Raw genomic sequence first — 18,718 nt, 5'->3', positions numbered from 1 at the left:
GGTCAGTAGGTCAAGGTCACAGTCAAGTGACCCCTAATCACTTGGGATCATCAGATAATTATAATTAAACAGTCTAAGAATTTTTTAAGTATTTTTTCCTACATAACTCATATAACAAGTGACCCCCCAGGGCAGGGCCTCTTTTCACCCCAGGGGCATAATTCGAATAATCTTGTTAGAAACTAAATAGGCAATGATACACACCAAATATCAAAGGCCTAGGCCTTGAACTTTCAGACAAGAAGGTTTTTTCATTTTTTTCCTATATAAGTATATGTAAAACTTGGGACACCCTGGGTGGGGCCTCTTTTCAACTAAGGGGCATAATTTGAATAATCTTGGTAGAGGACCACTAGGAAATGCAACATACCAAATATCAGAAGCCTAGGCCTTCCAGTTTCAGACAAGAAGATTTTTAAAGTTTTTCCTATATAAGTATATGTAAAACTATGGACCCTCAGGGCAGGGCCTCTTTTCACCCCAGGGTAATAATTTGAACAATCTTGGTATAGGACCATAAGGCAATGCTACATACAAAATATCAAAGGCTTAGGTCTTGTGGTTTCAGATAAGAAGATTTTAAAAGTTTTTTCCTATACAAGTCTATATAAACCGGGCCTGGGCGGAGCAATATTTGACCCTTGGGGGAAAATTTGAACAAACTTGGTAGAGGACTATTTGATGATGCTATATATCAAATATCAAAGCCCTAAGCCCAGTGGTTTTGGACAAGAAGATTTTGAAAGTTTTTCCCTATATAAGTCTATATCTTCCGGTGCTGGTGTTGCGCATCAATATATATAAAATCGAGGTAGGTGGGTTTTTGTTTTTGTAAACAATGAGTCATTTACGAGTGTTTTCGAAAAAAGCAAAATGCTATTCGACACTAAAATGAACAAAGATGGTATGTTTGAAATACCAAATTATTGATTTAAGAATCAGCCCTGATATCACGAAAACTCTGCTGGCTGTAACTGTCAAAAAAGTATGGAATCATGAAAAAAGCTAATTTTCTTACTCTTGTGCCTTTTTCCCGGAAATGTGACGCTTCTAATGATCAAACACGTGTAAAACAGTCATGAATATTACATACACTTGAATGAAATGTTGCTTTTGGGGGAAAGACTGGCAAAACACAATTGGGAATGGGGTTGCGCCCCGGGAATGGAGTTGCACGTATACATTATATACATTATTTACTAGCAACTCCATTCCCAGTGTGCAACTCCATTCCCAATGATTTTTGGTCAATTATGTCCCCGTAAGCAGGATTTGAAGCAAATGATTTTGATATACCTGTAACCTCATAATAGTTGAGTTATCAAAAAAAGCATCAAAAAAGGATCATATGTCCTGGATTAAGCATATAAGGTCAGAAACTGTCATTTTTGTTGATTTCATACTTTTTTCACGCTTCGAGTTGCCAGAATTTTTGTGATTATAAAGCCGAATCATAAATTACAAACCAGATATTTTACATATATGATGTTTCATCATATTTGTGTCAAATAGCATTTTCCTTTTTTCAAGAAAAAATATTTTTGTCTCAAACTTAGCAAAATAATAACTTCACATACCTTAATTTCGCCTTTTTTACGCGCAACACCAGCACCGGATGTTGCGCAACCCATTTTAAGCGTATTCCCAGCGGGAATTGGATTCCGCGTTTACCACCCATGCCAGTGGTTTTGAAGAAAATATTTGAAATTTACAATATAGCCATAAAGGGAAAATATGGTGGCCATGTTTTTTTACCCAAACAGAATGCTAGGGCAATTTTGTAGAGCGTCATCTTGAGATCATTCTACAAAATATTTTGAATCATGTAACAGTTTTACGAAGCGCAAGGTTATAGAAATCATACGATGCGTGATACGTTCAATGTGGGAGAATAAGGCTGATCGGGATCGGCTATGTTACTAACGCATCAACGATTCAGATTTGTTTAAAAAGCATGTGTCTTTCTGTAATTTATAAACTTTAAATTATTAACATGTATTGCATTATTCTATACGTATTTTACCTAATACGCATCTTACTGACCCGTGGACTATTTTTTCTTCCTGATGTTACCAAGTTTAAGCCTGCGCAATCAAAATGCACATTTGCTAATGATTCATTCGAGTATTGCCATACAAGCATAAATATGACAGATTTCATGTAATTGTATTCAAAGGAATTCACACATTAACTTCATTTATGCAGTGAAACTTTGAAATTTGGAAATCTAATGATCATCCTTCATCTGTGTTTTTGGTCATTTGACTTAGAGAATCTGGATAGCAAGGACTCGACTACGATTCATCGTTAGCACTCAAAAACGTTTTTTGTTACGTATCATTTCGTCTGTTTGTCCCTTTATGTGAATACAAGTGCCAAACCGTACATAACAAAGATACACCTCACATTTATTTCACAGTACTCTAAGCCATTTCTTAGTGTGAATTCAAGAGCAATAATAAATAATTAAACACAATGAAAGGCTGCATGCCCAAAGAATAATTCAGATGTGCATAAATATCTATTGAATTACTGTAATCGGTTCGATTCTGGAATGTCTTTCAAATCAAATAGTAGATCAAATAAGGTTGCATTCTTCTCAGCATCTGTATGCACATATGTCAAACGTGATGTTATATTGCTGTTATTTTAATGAACTATACATGAATTTTCATAACGAATCAGCCTTAATACTGTGTTACCCAACTGACATGTTAGTAAAGTATTTTTCTCAGAGGGTAATTTATGATATAGGCACAAGCAATTATAAAAAGGTGTTACAATATGCAGAAAACAAAACCGGGCATTTATTGGCTTTTTTTTTTTTTTTATTATGTTGATTGTTCAGACTTAACATATGTCGTATCATTCGAGTGTCTAATGGTAATTTGTGATAACTTTGCTTATTTCATAGTAGGTATAATGTAAGGTAGTTTGCATCTTAGATCATTTCTTTACAAGATAAATCTGACTAAACCGTTGTTTCAACACTTAGAACAGACTTGGAAATTTGGCAATAACATAGAAGGGTCATGTCTTGATTTTGCTAATTGATTGAAAAATTTACTATAAGTGTAACAAAATGATCTATGGAACATCACAATTTTGACAGAAGTTTCACAATAGATTTTAATCAAACTTCACACAGTGGTATTATATGGTTCAAATTGGTGGAATTAAATGTAAGGTGATGTGGCTATTTTGAGATAATCGCCTATATCAAAGATCTGCATTCAGAGTTGTTTTAAAAAATTGGGATATGTGACACTAATATTTTTCATATTTATATTTATCTTTAAAATATATTACATGCCATTTTATAAATATTTACTAAGGACTTGCCATTTATTCATAAAATGATTTTCTTTTCTGTATGCCAAGTCCAGACTTTATTCTATATTATTCGGATAAATTACTTCTGGTTCATCAAATGACTTTTAATGTGAAGAACTAAAATTAATCTAACATATTCATCTGGTCATTCCCTGTATAATATTTTGAAACAAATTGCAGAAATGTGGAAGATAAAGATAACTTACAACTTCAAAACTTTGTTGAGATCTTTTGAATACTTGGACGGTAGGTCTGGAGGCTCCCCTTCAACAATTTTATACATGACCGCCATTAAACTTTTCCCATCAAAAGCATGATCTAGGGAGCACATCTCGTACAGTATACAACCTATAGACCTGAAAATATACAACATGAAACTGAGAATCACTCAAACTGTTTATGGGATGAATGGACTTGACAAACTAGGAATAGTATACTGTGAAATCATTTAATTTTGTGGTTTGGACCAAAACAGCTATTTCCTTAATCATCATATAATTTCATTGATACATACGATGAATGGGGATTTTACTTTTCTATTGCAATTTTGTTTGATTTGCTGGGTTTAATGTCACAATTATAGGTAATATGGCGACTTTTGTTGGGATTTCACATTGAATCAACCATGAAATCCATATAAATAAATCCCTAATGAATATTAATCATTTCACGGCTTAAGCCCAATCATGCTATCAAGTTTGAAGATACTGGGTCAAGTGGTTCTCAAGTTACCGTGCAGATGTAGTTTCCAATGTTCAGGTCCCTGTGACCTTGACTTTTGGCCTATTGACCTTCCAAAAAAATAGGGGGCATCTACTTCATAAGCCAAATCATGCTATCAAGTTTGAAGGGTTCTAAAGTTATTGTGTGGAAAATGATATCAAGGTTCAGCCCAATTACCACGACCTTTGACTATTGAAGGTCATGACCCCAAAATAAAGGGGTCATCTACTTCATAAGCCTAATCATGCTACCAAGTTTGAATTCTCTGAGCCAAGTGGTTCTCAAGTTATTGAGAGGAAACTGTTCACTCTACCGACAGACATACATACCAACAGATGCGGCTGACATGTACAAAGCATTATGCCCCCATTTCTTCAAAGGGGTAATAAATACTGGTTTTTTTTTTAAATAATTGACAGTTACTACATTAAATTATGAATGAAATTCTATATAAACGTTCACTTTATATAGATCTATTTAATTAAATTTAGGACATCTGATGAGGACTTTCAACATTTGAAGTAAATAAAGATAAAATACTTTAGTAAAAGAAGGGCATCCGGTATCTTTAAACAGCTGTACGTATGTTATGTAACCAATTAAGACCACCTGTACACAAGATCAACAGATCTTCACACTTTGGTTCTCCCAAGTATGGTCATTACATACAGATTTGACTGGGTTTTTTTTGGAGGTATACTGACTGACAACATTAATAATTAATAACAACAAGAGCTGTCAGTAAGACAGCCAATGCTCGACTTTTCAAATTATTGTCACAGAAGCAGGAAAATGTTACCCTAAATGTTAAAATACCTTTAGAGTTTCAATCCAGTATCTGCATTAGTTTTGGAGAGTAACTTGCATGCAAAACTTTAACCAAAAGTTTTATGTTCAAAAGGGGACATAATTTGACCAAAATGCAAGTCAGAGTTATGGGACTTGATGCTATCAAATAGTTTTATAACCCTGAAGGCACATGTGAAGTTTCAATTTAATATCTGCATTTATTCTGCAGATAGTAACTTGCACACAAAACTTTAACCAGAATTTTCTAATTCCAAAAGGGGGCATAATTTGCCCAAAATACATGTCAAAGTTATGGAACTTGACCCAGTGAGGTTGGTAATTGATCTAGAAAAAGAAAAAAGAAAGTTTCAAAGCTATATGCCTTTAAGTAATAGCTGTATGTACTTGCACGCAAAACTTTAACCAGGATTTTCTAAGTCCAAAGGGGGCATAATTTGGCCAAAATGCAGGTCAGAGTTATGAGACTTGTGGCTATCAACTAGTTATATAACCCCGAAGACACGTGAAGTTTCAATTCAATATCTGCATTAGTTTTGGAGATAGCAACTTGCATGTAAAACTTTAACCAGGATTTTCTAAGTCCAAAAGGGGGCATAATTTGCCCAAAATACATATCAGAGTTATGGGACTTGACCCAGTGAGGTTGGTATTTGATCTAGGAAAAGAAAAAATAAGTTTCAAAGCTATATGCCTTTAAATGATAGCTGTATGTACTTGCATGCAGAACTTTAACCAAGGTGTGAAGCCGACGGCGACACCAGGGTGAGTAGAATAGCTAGACTATTCTTTGAATAGTTGAGCTAAAAATTTGTAACATTCACTCACCAAACATCCGATTTAGAATTATAGCCTTCATGTTTGAGCACCTCTGGACTCATATAATATGGAGTACCAGTAAATGTAGAAGCTAAGTCTGTCGTTCCCATCAAAATCCTTGATATACCAAAATCTCCAATCTTTACCCTGTTCTTTTTCAAAAATATATTTCTGAAATATAACAAAACAATATTTAAGGCTGTTATTTATAAAGTAATGTAGATATAGTAATAGTCAAAATAGTCAAATACAGATTTTATTTTTGCTTATATCTGATGACACACAGCATCAAAACATTTGAGAATATACAAAACCATTATCCCAACAGTATTAGAGCTAAAACAACAGTTGTCAGAAGAGACAGCATGCTTGGCTATTTTGATGCTTGCTAGTGAAATTGAGGATTATTGAGGAAACTAGAGCTATCACTGGACAGATTAGTATCTCCCACTGTGGATGATGATGTATGATAAACGTTCGAGTCAAACCCGATTAGAAATAACACAAATAAAATGCTTTGAAACATTAACCAGAATTTTTAGGTATAAAAGGGATATAATTCATGAAAAATTTCTTCCAGAGTAAAGCACATTTTGCCATATGTTGTAGATGTGATAGAACTATCTAAAGTCTGAATCAAATTGATCTGTTGAATAAAAGTGCATAACATTTATTTTATCTAAAAATCAAAGTAAAAAGGGGCATAATTCATGAAATATTTGAGCTGGAGTAATGGATCTTGTATCATGTGATCTGGTGATAATATTTGACAACTATTTCAAGTTTAAATCAAATCCATTTAATATCAACAGAGATACAAAGAAAGTGCATAAAAACATTAACCTGAAATTGTATGTAACAAGAACTGACAGCAAATGCTTGACTATTTGAATTGTTGTCCCAGAGGCAGGAATATTACCCTAAATGTTAGAATATCTATAGAGTTTCAATACAGTATCTGCATTAGTTTTGGAGATAGTAACTTGCATGCAAAACTTTAACTAAAAGTTTTAAGTTCACAGTGGACATAACTTGGCCAAAATGCATGTCAGAGTTATGGGACTTGCTGCTATAACCTAGTTTTATAATCTGGAAGACACATGTAAAGTGTAAATTCAATATCTGCATTTGATTTGGAGATAGTAACTTGCATGCAAAACTTTAATCAGGGTTTTCTACGTCCAAAAGGGGGCATAATTTGCCAAAAATACATGTCAGAGTTATGGGACTTGACCCAGTGAAGTTGGTAATCGACCTAGAAAAGAAACAAGAAGCTGCATTCAGTAAACGCTTGATGACCCCGGTGGCATCCTTGTCGATACAAAGCAACCTAAGTCCAAAACGAGGTCAAGGTCAAACTGAGGTCAGGTGATGTTTGAAGATGAGGAATGGTCACGGGTTACATCTGCATTAGTATCAAGTCATTCTAGTAAGGGGTAGTGATGCTAGACGAAACGGTCCCATTTGGTTAACCTCGTACGGACGGACGGAAGGATGAACGGAAGGACCGACAGGACAATCACTATATGCCTCCCGCATCAGTAGATGCCGGGGGCATAAAAGTAAGTTTCAGATCTATACATCTTTAAGATATAGCTATATGTACTTGCATGCAAGTCCATAAGGGGGCATATTTTGCCCAAAATACATGTCAGAGTTATGGGACTTGACCCAGTGAGGTTGGTAATTGACCTAGAAAACAAACAAGAGGGCCAAGATGGCCCTAGGTCGCTCACCTGAGAAACACACCATAACAGTGTAAACATGTTTGACCTAGGGAATTCATGGAAACAAATATTCTGGCCAATTTTGATTAGAACTGGACCAAAAATGTGGTCTCTTGAGTTTAAACAAGTATTTTATTTGATATGACCTAGTTTTTGACACCAGATGACCCATATTCAAATTTGACCTACATTTCATCAAGGCAATCATTCTGACCAAATTTTATGAAGATCAATTGAAAAATACAGCTTCTATCCCATACACAGGGTTTTTCTTTGAGTTGACCTAGTGACCTACTTTTTGACCACAGATGATCCATATTCAAACTTGACCTAGATTTCATCAAGGCAATCATACTGACCAAATTTCATGAAGATCAATTGAAAAATACTGCCTATAATGCATACACAAGGTTTTTCTTTGATTTGACGTAGTGACCTAGTTTTTGACCCATGATGACCCATCATCTAACTTGATCTAGATTTTATCAATGCAATCATTCTGACCAAATTTCATGAAGATCAATTGAAAAATACAGCCTCTATCACATACACAAGGTTTTTCTTTGATTTGACCTAGTTCTTGACCCCAGATGACCCATATTCCAACCTGCCCTAGATTTTATCAAGGCAATCATTCTGACCATAATTCATGAAGGTCAGTTGAAAAATACAGCCTCTATCGCATACACAAGGTTTTTCTTTGATTTGACCTAGTGACCTAGTTTTTGATCCCAGATAACACATTTTCAAATTTGGCCTAGATTTCATCGAGGTAATCATTCTGACCAAATTTTATGAAGATCAGTTGAAAAATACAGCCTCTATCGCATACACAAGGTTTTTCTTTGATTTGACCTAGTGATCTAGTTTTTGACCACAGACAATCCATTTTAAAATTCGGCCTAGATTTCATCAAGGTAATCATTCTGACCAAAATTCATGAAGATCACTTGAAAAATACAGCCTCTATCGCATACACAAGGTTTTTCCTTGATTTGACCTAGTGACCTAGATTTTGACCCCAGATGATCCATTTTCGAACTCAGCCTAGATTTTATCAAGGTAATCATTCTGACAAAAATTGATGAAGATCAATTGAAAAATACAGCCTCTATCGCATACACAAGGTTTTTCCTTGATTTGACCTAGTGACCTAGTTTTTTTACCCCAGATGACCCATTTTCAAACTCGGCCTAGATTTCATCAAGGTAATCATTCTGACAAAAATTCATGAAGATCAATTGAAAAATACAGCCTCTATCACATACACAAGGTTTTTCCTTGATTTGACCTAGTGACCTAGTTTTTTGACCCCAGATGACCCATTTTCAAACTTGGCCTAGATTTCATCAAGGTAATCATTCAGACAAAATTTCATGAAGATCAATTGAAAAATACAGCCTCTATCACATACACAAGGTTTTTCCTTGATTTGACCTAGTGACCTAGTTTTTTGACCCCAGATGACCCATTTTCAAACTTGGCCTAGATTTCATCAAGGTAATCATTCAGACAAAATTTCATGAAGATCAGTTGAAAAATACAGCCTGTATAGCATACACAAGCTAAATGTTGACGGACGACAGACGACAGACAGACGCCGGACATCGAGCGATCAGAAAAACTCACAGGTGAGCTAAAAATAAGTTTCAGATCTATATATCTTTAAGTAATAGCTATATGTACTTGCATGCAAAACTTTAACTGGGGTTTTCTTAGTCAAAAAGGGGGCATAATTTGGCCAAAATGCATGTCAGAGTTATGGGACTTGACCCAGTGAGGTTGGTAATTGACCTAGAAAAGAAAAAGTAAGTTTCAGATCTCTATATCTTTAAGTAATAGCTATATGTACTTGCATGCAAAACTTTAACCAGGATTTTCTAAGTCAAAAAGGGGTCACAATTTGGCCAAAATGCATGTCAGAGTTATGAGACTTGATGCTGTCAAGTAGTTTTATAACCACAAAGATATATGTGAAGTTTCAATTCAATATCTGCATTAGTTTTGGAGATAGTAACTTGCATGTAAAACTTTACATATTCTAAGTCCAAAAGGGGGTATAATTTCGCTAAAACACATGCCAGAGTTATGGAACTTGACCCAGTGAGGTTGGTAATTGACCTAGAAAAAGAAATAATAAGTTTTAAAGCTATATGCTTTTAAATGATAGCCATATGTACTTGCATGCAAAACTTTAACCAAGGTGTGACGCCACGTCAGGGTGAGTAGAAGAGCTAGACTATTCTTTGAATAGTCGAGCTAAAAAGGGGACATAATTCATGAAATAATGTTGCCAGCTACCATACGATGTGGATAGTGAAGTGGATCAATTATTCTAAGTTTGAATAAAATCCATGTAGATATATAGTAAACTTCAGCATGAAATTATAAGGAAAAAGCGGGTTTAATTCATGAAATATTGAAACCAGATGCCTGGCCCTTGTATCATATGATATAGGTGATGAGGAGAAATAACTATTCTAAGTTCTAAGCGAATCCATTAACTGAGATAAAGTGGAAGTGTAACAAAACTTTAACCAAGCTGCAATTGTGGATGCCAGCACAGGATTGAATAGGACAGCTCTCCATATATCTCGTATAGTCGTGCTAAAAATGTTAGCTCTAAAAGATGTAAATTATCGTAATATGACTGCTGTTGTTGTACAGTGACTTGAAAATTATCCATTCACTCTTAATAATTTTACTAATTGTCTTAACATACTGAGTTTCACTTATTATAGCAACTTTCCAGCTTTTGAAGGCTGTGAAGACCCCAGTTGTTTCAGGCATGGCTGGGTACCTGGGTAGAACCCCTGACTTTCCAGCTGGAGGAATTCTACATCCCATGCAATGTTATTAACCCACAGCACTGAGTGAGTGGTTCATGATTGCAGGTCAGTGACCTTAACCACTTGCCCCACATACCTAGTTTTAAGATCCCTGTGTAGTACCCTCCGGCTGTGCATGTAGTGGACGGCTAGCACTAGCTGTACAAACCAATCTAACACAACTTTCTCATCAAACTGCTTCTTTGATTTCTTATATTCTTGAATTTTCATGTCTAAATCTCCACCCTATAAATAGTTAAAAAAATTAATTCAAATTTCTTGTACATATGTCTGGCACTTGCAGTGATTTTATCCATGCCATGAGCAAAACCCAAACTGCAACCACAAATGCCAGATGACTTTCTTGCTGTATACAATATTGAACAAAGTGTCAAACTGCATTTACTTGATTTGTATATATTTTGATTTATCACATGTGGGAATGAAATAAAGCCATTACATAAATTTGATAATACACTTGTGTAATAAAGCTTTGTCGTTGACGTCGTTTAAAGTATTGGAGACGTTGGTCAATACTTGTTGAATTAAACTGATAAAATGCTCGGCAGAGCCTCGCATTTTATTATTTTATTCAACTTGTTTAATAAATTCAATATGAAAAGACACTCATGTAATATCCTCTATGTAAAAATTTATAAAAGACAAGTACTTTAATTGTTGCTCTTTAACCCTTATATTATAATAAGTTCTTGATTCAAAAAGTTGTTCAAATACATAGCATCACACTAAAAATTATTTCTGTTTACAGATGCTAATTTTCCACATTTTGTTTAAATATATTACTTTAAGAAAATGGTGATATCAAGGGAGCAAATGATTTTATTCTATTGTTTGTGGTATATGGTATTTAAGACAGTAAACTGATCTATGAGGGTTGATCCAAAAGTAATGTCACTGTGTCCATGGTGCGCTTATTCATCTGAGTATAATAATAAAAATATATAAAAATGTACATAAATTCAATTCTGATAATATATCAAAATATTTATTTCCGGCGTTTTTCATTTAAAATGCACATGAATTCAAAAAATACCACTGACACTATGTCGCCGCACACAAAATATTATTAGTTCATTAATAAAACTTTCAAATGCAGCCACTGATCTTTATCAGAATAACGCGCTGAATCATATGAAATTCTTACAACGTTACATCACGTATCTCTGCCGTTCCCTGTTGAAATTTCATTGGCGTCATCGCTCGTAGAAAATATCTATGCAGTGTTAATGCTTGTTTATGCTGAGAGCAAATATGTTGATTTCTGACAAAACACCGCAGCGCGCTGTTCTGCGTTTTTGTTTTAAATTAGGAAAATCACTGTTTGAGGCCATGCAGACGATAAAATAACACATATGGAACAAAAACAGTGAACAGGAGACTAGTATACAGGTGGTATAAGCATTTCAGGGACAGCGATGAGTCACTAGAGAATCGCCAGAGAACTAGAAGACCTGTCATTTTAGCGCCGTGTGATTTTGCGCTTTTTCCTCATAGGAAAACTAAACTACAAAGGGTCCATTTCCAGGACCTTGATCAATTGAATTTTTTTGTAAAAATGTATTTTCATCTCTTTCAAAGCTGCTTTCCGTAAATGGGTGAACAGACATGAGCGCTGTATAGAAAATCATGGACAATACTTTGAAAAGGAATGAATATTGATAGCAGCCAGTAAGAAACGATGTCTCGGACGTCAAAAACGTCAGTGACATGCGGCGATCGCTGCAAGTATGCCTTCCGTATATGTTGCTATCGTTAAAACTATGTAACATATCTTATCGATATTTTTAGAGAATATTGCATATAGATAAAGGTACTTCGGTATGCAGTCAGTAAGAAACGATGTCTCGGACATCAATAACGTCAGTGACGTGCAGCGATTGCTGCAAGTATGCCTTCCGTACATGTCGATATCGTTAAATTATGCAACATATCTTATCGATATTTTCAGACAATACTGCAAATAGATAAAGGTACTTCGGTATGCATTTCTGTTTATTTAATTTCATTATACATGATTTTACAGCTACTGTGACATTACTTTTGGATCAACCCTCGTATATTTATATCCAAAATCCTCATTAATTTGGAATAATTGCAGCAAGCTTTGAGAAAATGTTCTTACAAAAAAGAAGCTTCTCTTCATAAAGTTGACATTTATAAAGGCCATTATATAAGATTTGTTTGTTTTAGGTTTAACGCCGTTTTTCAACAGTATTTCAGTTATATAACGGTGGGCAGTTAACCTAACCAGTGTTCCTGGATTCTGTACCAGTACAAACCTGTTCTCCGCAAGTAACTGCCAACTTCCCCACATGAATCAGAGGTGGAGCACTAATGATTTCAGACACAATGACGTTTATCAAATAGTCACGGAGAACATACGCCTTGCCCGAGGATCGAACTCGCGACCCCGCGATCCGTAGACCAACGCTCTTACCTACTGAGCTAAGCGGGCGGGCCCATTATATAAGATGTTGTTTTCAAGATACAGTTATAAATGTAAAGATAGACACTGTAAGTAACTGTCCAAAGAATTTCTTTTTCTTATTTGCTATACTGTGTTGTTTACCTCACAATATTCAGTAACAATACAGAAGAATTCTCCATCAATGAAACTGTCATGAAAGTGTACAATACTAGGATGGTCTAGTTTTGATAAAAGTCGAGCCTCATGCATGGCATCCACTGTCTCATCGGGCTGCAAATCTCCCACTGAAATCTCCTTCATAACTTTCCTGTAAACAGAAATGTCACATCTGCAGAGCAAATACAAAGAACAAAATTTTCTTTCCAAACAAACCTGTTTCTAAACAAATTAACCCAACTTCTACTGAATGAACAAGCTCAGATTATGACAAGCTAATATCAACAGAACCGTAGTGCTTTTGAGCGTAATTTCATCTGGTTAGATCACCAAGCTAGTCTTATATATGGTCATATAATCCGGCACCAGGCACATTTACTTTTCCTGCATTAAGCTTTATTTTCAACACTTTCATGGAGTCTAGGAAACCAGACAGAATAAATAAGATGTTGAACCAGGGCTTTTAAATCAGTAAAATAGTCAGTCTATTGGCCATTTTTTTGGACAATATTATACTTTAAAGGAAAACCCTCAAGAGTAAACCTTCAGGTTTAAATAAAACTTAATATCATTATTTTTAGTATCACCTCCTGGCTGTAGTTATAATCAACCCATTTGAATTGAATTTTCTACATGAATATAAATGTTTAATTTATGGGAGCAAGTAAGTCTGACCAGTATTTTATGACTTTAAGTTTTTGGATTTTTCAATGTCTTTGTTTTCCTAATGGTAAAGTGCAGATACAGGTAAGGTTAAAAGAGATATGAAATAAAAAATTCAGACCATAAACAAGAGTGCCAGACTGTCACAAAATATGCCTGTCTAAATATTCAGTTATGTATCATAAAAAGTTTGGAATAATTCAAGGGCTAAAATCCAAGAGTGCCTTGGGCGATTTGACTGGTTAACCCTGGCCAAAAAATTATGCCCACAAACATTGTCATCAAGTTTGATGAAGATCGAATGAAAGCAGTTCGACTTAGAAGGCGGACAATGCTAAATTTGCAGATTTCTAGTAATTCGAGGGCCATAATCCAAGAGTGCCCGAGCGATTTGGCTGGTTATCGAACTTGGCCAAGATGTTATGCCCACAAACATTGACAGCATGTCTGGTGAAGATCGGATGAAAACTGTTTGACTTAGAGAGCGGACAAGGCTAAATTCACAGTTTTTCAAGTAATTCAAGGGTAATAATCCAAGAGTGCCTGAGGCGAATTGGCTGGTTATCTAACTTGGCCGAGATATTATGCCCACAAACGTTATCAGCAAGGTTGGTGAAGATCTGATGAAAACTATTCGATTTAGACAGCAGACAAGGCTAAATTCACAGATTTCGAGTAATTCAAGGGCCATAATCCAAGAGTGCCTGGGGCAATTTGGCTGGCTATAAAACTTGGCCGAGATATTATGCCCACAAACATTTTAGTGAAGATAGGATTAAAACTGTTCATCTTAGAGAGCAGACATGCTTTTTGGATGCTGCCCACCCGCCACGGGTGTTCACATAATACGCCCCGCTCTTTCAGAGACTGGCGTATAAAAAGGCCATCCCGATAAGCATGTTTTCATGCTTAATCAAGTTTTGGAAACTGTAGGAAAAAGACACTTTCTGACAACATATCTCAAGTATGGTATGACTGATAGTTCTTCTTTAGATGGGATTTTAAATGAATACTTCCATCACAGTCCAGAAGCAGCCCAAGCTAGCTCTTTTGTTTCATATGACCATAATAGTCACTGCACAAAGATGTTTCACTTTAAACCATAAATTGGTTTACATTTTCAAATCTTCTGAAATATGATGTGAGCAGGTGCGAGGAGATATCTACCCTGACACATGTTTCAATACACAGCGGATTGCCGATGACACTAAATTGCAGAAACAAAACACAAAATATACATTAACAAAAAGTCAGCGAGGCAATTATATGTTTCAGAGATGTAATCATTACAAATACATTATACATGTACCAGAAAACATTCCCAACGGATTTCATTGGGGATTTCCTAACAGAAATATGCTAAATAAGATTGGAAGTGACTGGACAGCGACAGTCAAAAGTTATCACGCTGCAGTCCTGAAACATCCTATTATTTGGACTAACACTAACAGAATGAATACTTACAATCCTGCATCTTCATCTTGGGATTTTACATGACGTAAATCTTTACAAAGGTAAGCTGTTCCAAAGTTTCCTTTTCCGAGTTTTCTTACGACCTGGTACCTATTAGCAAGGATGCGCTGCTCCTTTTTCTTGCCAATCTTGGTCGACATGTTTTTAGCTTTCAGACAATACTAAGACTTAAAATAAATAAACAGTATTGTGGATTGTTATAGTACTTCAACATTTCATATCTGTTGCATTATCTCATAGTTGCATGCACTGTCACTCTCAAAGTAGATGCTATTTTAGGTAAAGCAATACAGGTAGGTGGGAGTCGCCATTTGCAAATACGGCGTCCTTTGTTACCAACCGTATTTAAACATACAGCGGTCTACAGCTGAAGAGAGAGACAATCTGTAAGCAACAGCCTTAAGATGTTAAAATAAAAAATCTACGTATTATATGCAAGCAAAGTACATCGCGTAAACAAATGCCTACAGGAATTTACATGACTTTTGACAGTTTGCAGCACCTGGCTAACTACTACGCATGCGTACACAAGCTGAGGTGTATCGTGAGATATTAAAGTTGTGATGTATATAGAAGCAAGGTTTAACGCCTCTAAGGCAGTTTGTAGGCATTCTTTATTTTATATAAACTATTAAATTTTGAGACCTCATTCAATATTTCAGAGCCTTTCAATGAAACGAAAACCGTATACAGCCAGTTAGCATAACATTTCTTTTCACCAAAAAAAAAAAAAAAAAAAAAAAGAAAAAATAAACAAATAAGTAATAAAAAAAAAACAAACAAAAACAAACATTGAGATGTTGTGTTACATATATGCGTTTATAAGAGAAATAATCTACTTAAGAAAACAGCACCCTCAGAAAATGCACCCTTTAGCAATTCCGCGGATAAAGAAAGTTCCTCAATTAATTAAATTTTAAATTAAATCATAGAAATTCACAATGAAAGTTGTTTACATCTATTCTTAAAACAATAAGCAATAAAACAAAGTCAAAAATAAACATACGGATACAAATTTTATTTGAAGTCGGTTTTATATATATAGACAACATTAGCCATGTATAGCTATTGACCGACATAAAATTGTTATATCCTAATATGCCTCACAGTGTCATATTTCATCTACAGCAAAGAACTACATTTTGGACTATACTTCACATGTAACACTGAGAAGTCATTTCATATCCATAATATAATGATCAGGCACTGTTATTGATATTGGGCCATTGTAAAAATGACTCTGTTATATAACCATACCCCAAAATTCAAAGATGACAATTAAAATGTGATTCTTTTAATCAGTAAACATGTCAGACACCAAACATAGTAATATTGTATAGGCATTTGACAGATCCTTTTTTTTACAATTTTTCTTAAAACAAAACTACCTCCTTTGTTGAATGACATAATATTACGAGAGGCAAAATACCCTTTGACACCTACTATTCTAAAAAGATAATCGAAAAATCATGCATTCAGTCAGACACTTGTAAAATATTCCAAATTTCACGGAAAACATGTATTTCTTGATTTTTTTTACACGAAATTTATGATTGTAAAAACAAAACAAGGAAGAATATCCAACAGGGAAAACCACGTTCTAAAAACGCAGCCTCCCCAAACGATCAACACACGCACACACACACACACACACACACACACACACACATGCAAGGACAAAACAAATAAATAAAGGAACCTTTTTATCCAGTCAGCTTATATCTCATTCATTCTTATGGATTTCCTTGCACTTTTTTCAATCAATCCAAAGTCGCGTTTCAGTAATAATGATAATAAAAACCCCATCTGACTTATGCACCTGTCAATATTATGCCCGCCCGGGGGAGCGGCGGGCATACACGGGACTTTAGACAGAAGACCATTCCCGACAGGCGGGAATTTGACAAACATTTGATGTACCAACCAGGCTCTAGGGTGGGATTTAGACAAAAAAGGTCTCTAGGATGGGGATTTAGACAACAAAATTTTTGAAATGTCAAATTCCCCTGGGTCAGCCCGCCACCCCTACGGGCGGGCAAAATATTGACAGGTGCATTAATCTTCTGTGTCTGTGTAATCCAATTACAGTTACACAAACGTGCTTGTATCTTTATACACACCATACATTCTTATTTACCATATTTTAATTATACAACGGCTTAAACTGCATATAACTATTTCAATAATTTATTTTCTTAAAACTCTTAATTCAAATTTTAAGAATATACAAATATTACGCCAAATAACGGTCATTTTAACATACATTTTTATAAACGATAGGACAAATCCTTGCACCCATTTCGACAAGGATGGTCACCATTTTTACCGAATTAGTTTTAGAATGGACGAATTAAAGCTTATTTTGGAATAGTTAAAGGCCTAGATACACTACTATATAAGTGTCCCCCACCAAATCCAATATACGACTCCCATCTTATCTACTGCTTATCATCGATTATGTAACAGTAACTGATCAGAGGGCAATTAGCACAGCAAGGGTCCCAACTAGACCATGAAGATGTGTGCAGTGGAGTTGAAAGAAATTAATTTTCCTTCAGTGAATGTGGAATAATATTAATAATTATTATTATTTTGATACTATAAAGATAATAATAATTATTATTATAATGTTATATTAATAATAATAATAATAATAATAATAATAATAATTATTATTATATAATATTACATATAAGGTAATAAAAGATACAGTTATAATATTGAAAATAATAATTATAATAAAACACAGTTTAGTGAAAACTCAATGAGTTCTTAGTGTTGACAAACAATATTTTCCGATATTATAATTCTTATGAAAAAGGTCATATTGATGAAGGTGATCCTTCCATTATATTTATATAGAATACTTACAAAAAGAATGGGAAAATGATTTTCTCGTATTGTAATCACCATTATTTGAATAAAATATTACTGGGTAAAATCAAATTATTGTGTACTATCTATACTGAATTTTAAATTTCAGTAAGTTGCCAAAAGTATACTTTTTTCATGCTTTACTTTGTAACACTGAAATGCACATTCGGTTTTCAATTTTAGACTAATGTTATTTACAGTGTGCTGCAAGCTTTAGGTGAATGAAAGTCACATTTTTCTGAAATATCACAACTCTCCAAACAGAATTTGAAAAAAAACTTGCTTATTTCCAAAATTAAGTTTCTCATTATTCTATTATGGTGAAAATAAGTTTTTTATTATTTTATTATTGTGATTGATCAACAAATATTTTTGTTTATTGGAACCATACTGTGATAGTCATTAGCCCCCAACTGTGCTGGTGAAGACAGAAATCCCTTGGCCCGCTGCCAAGATCTAGGCCTTTAAAACCCAGAATTCTGAGTCTTCGTGTTTTCGTTTTTCGGTAAAGGCCGAATATGATTTTATCAAATTTTATCAAAGTTTATCAAATTTTACCAAAATATAAAGTTTGTTACTGTATGCAACCATCGATATCATTCTTAATAATCTATATATTGTTTTAATACAATAAAGTGAAGAATAAAAGTTAGGCCAGCTTTAGTGTATATTAGTTAGTATAGGGACTTACGGTGGCATACATATACTAGGGCTTGAGTCCGTTATAAGTAGTTAAAGAAAGCAAGCAAACGAACAGAAGAGAACAGGAGCAGAAAATAAAAACACAGAAATTATGTTAGTATAAGAAGAAACAACGCAAAACGCGAGCGTAACATATATAAAATTCACGCGTATTTCCTTTCAGA

At 34.6% G+C, this 18,718-nt stretch overlaps 1 protein-coding gene across 1 annotated transcript in view; it reads right to left on the bottom strand.

The window, feature by feature from the left end:
• Positions 1 to 15,877, bottom strand: part of LOC123548572 (serine/threonine-protein kinase Nek11-like) — a 36,281-nt gene extending 20,404 nt beyond the window's left edge. Inside the window, exons 1-5 of the mRNA XM_053546156.1 lie at positions 14,970 to 15,877; positions 12,828 to 12,993; positions 10,335 to 10,483; positions 5,692 to 5,853; positions 3,540 to 3,689 (exon numbers count right to left, since the gene is read on the bottom strand). Of these exons, the coding sequence (XP_053402131.1) occupies positions 3,540 to 3,689; positions 5,692 to 5,853; positions 10,335 to 10,483; positions 12,828 to 12,993; positions 14,970 to 15,118 (776 nt within the window). The 5' untranslated portion in view covers positions 15,119 to 15,877. The remainder of the gene's footprint in view (positions 1 to 3,539; positions 3,690 to 5,691; positions 5,854 to 10,334; positions 10,484 to 12,827; positions 12,994 to 14,969) is intronic.
• Positions 15,878 to 18,718: the final 2,841 nt, after the last annotated feature.

The sequence above is a fragment of the Mercenaria mercenaria genome, chromosome 6 (genome assembly GCF_021730395.1).
Source record: "Mercenaria mercenaria strain notata chromosome 6, MADL_Memer_1, whole genome shotgun sequence".
Classification (NCBI taxonomy): Eukaryota; Metazoa; Mollusca; class Bivalvia; order Venerida; family Veneridae; genus Mercenaria; species Mercenaria mercenaria.
Note: the sequence above shows the minus strand (reverse complement) of the source record. Positions and strands in the feature narration are given on the sequence as shown.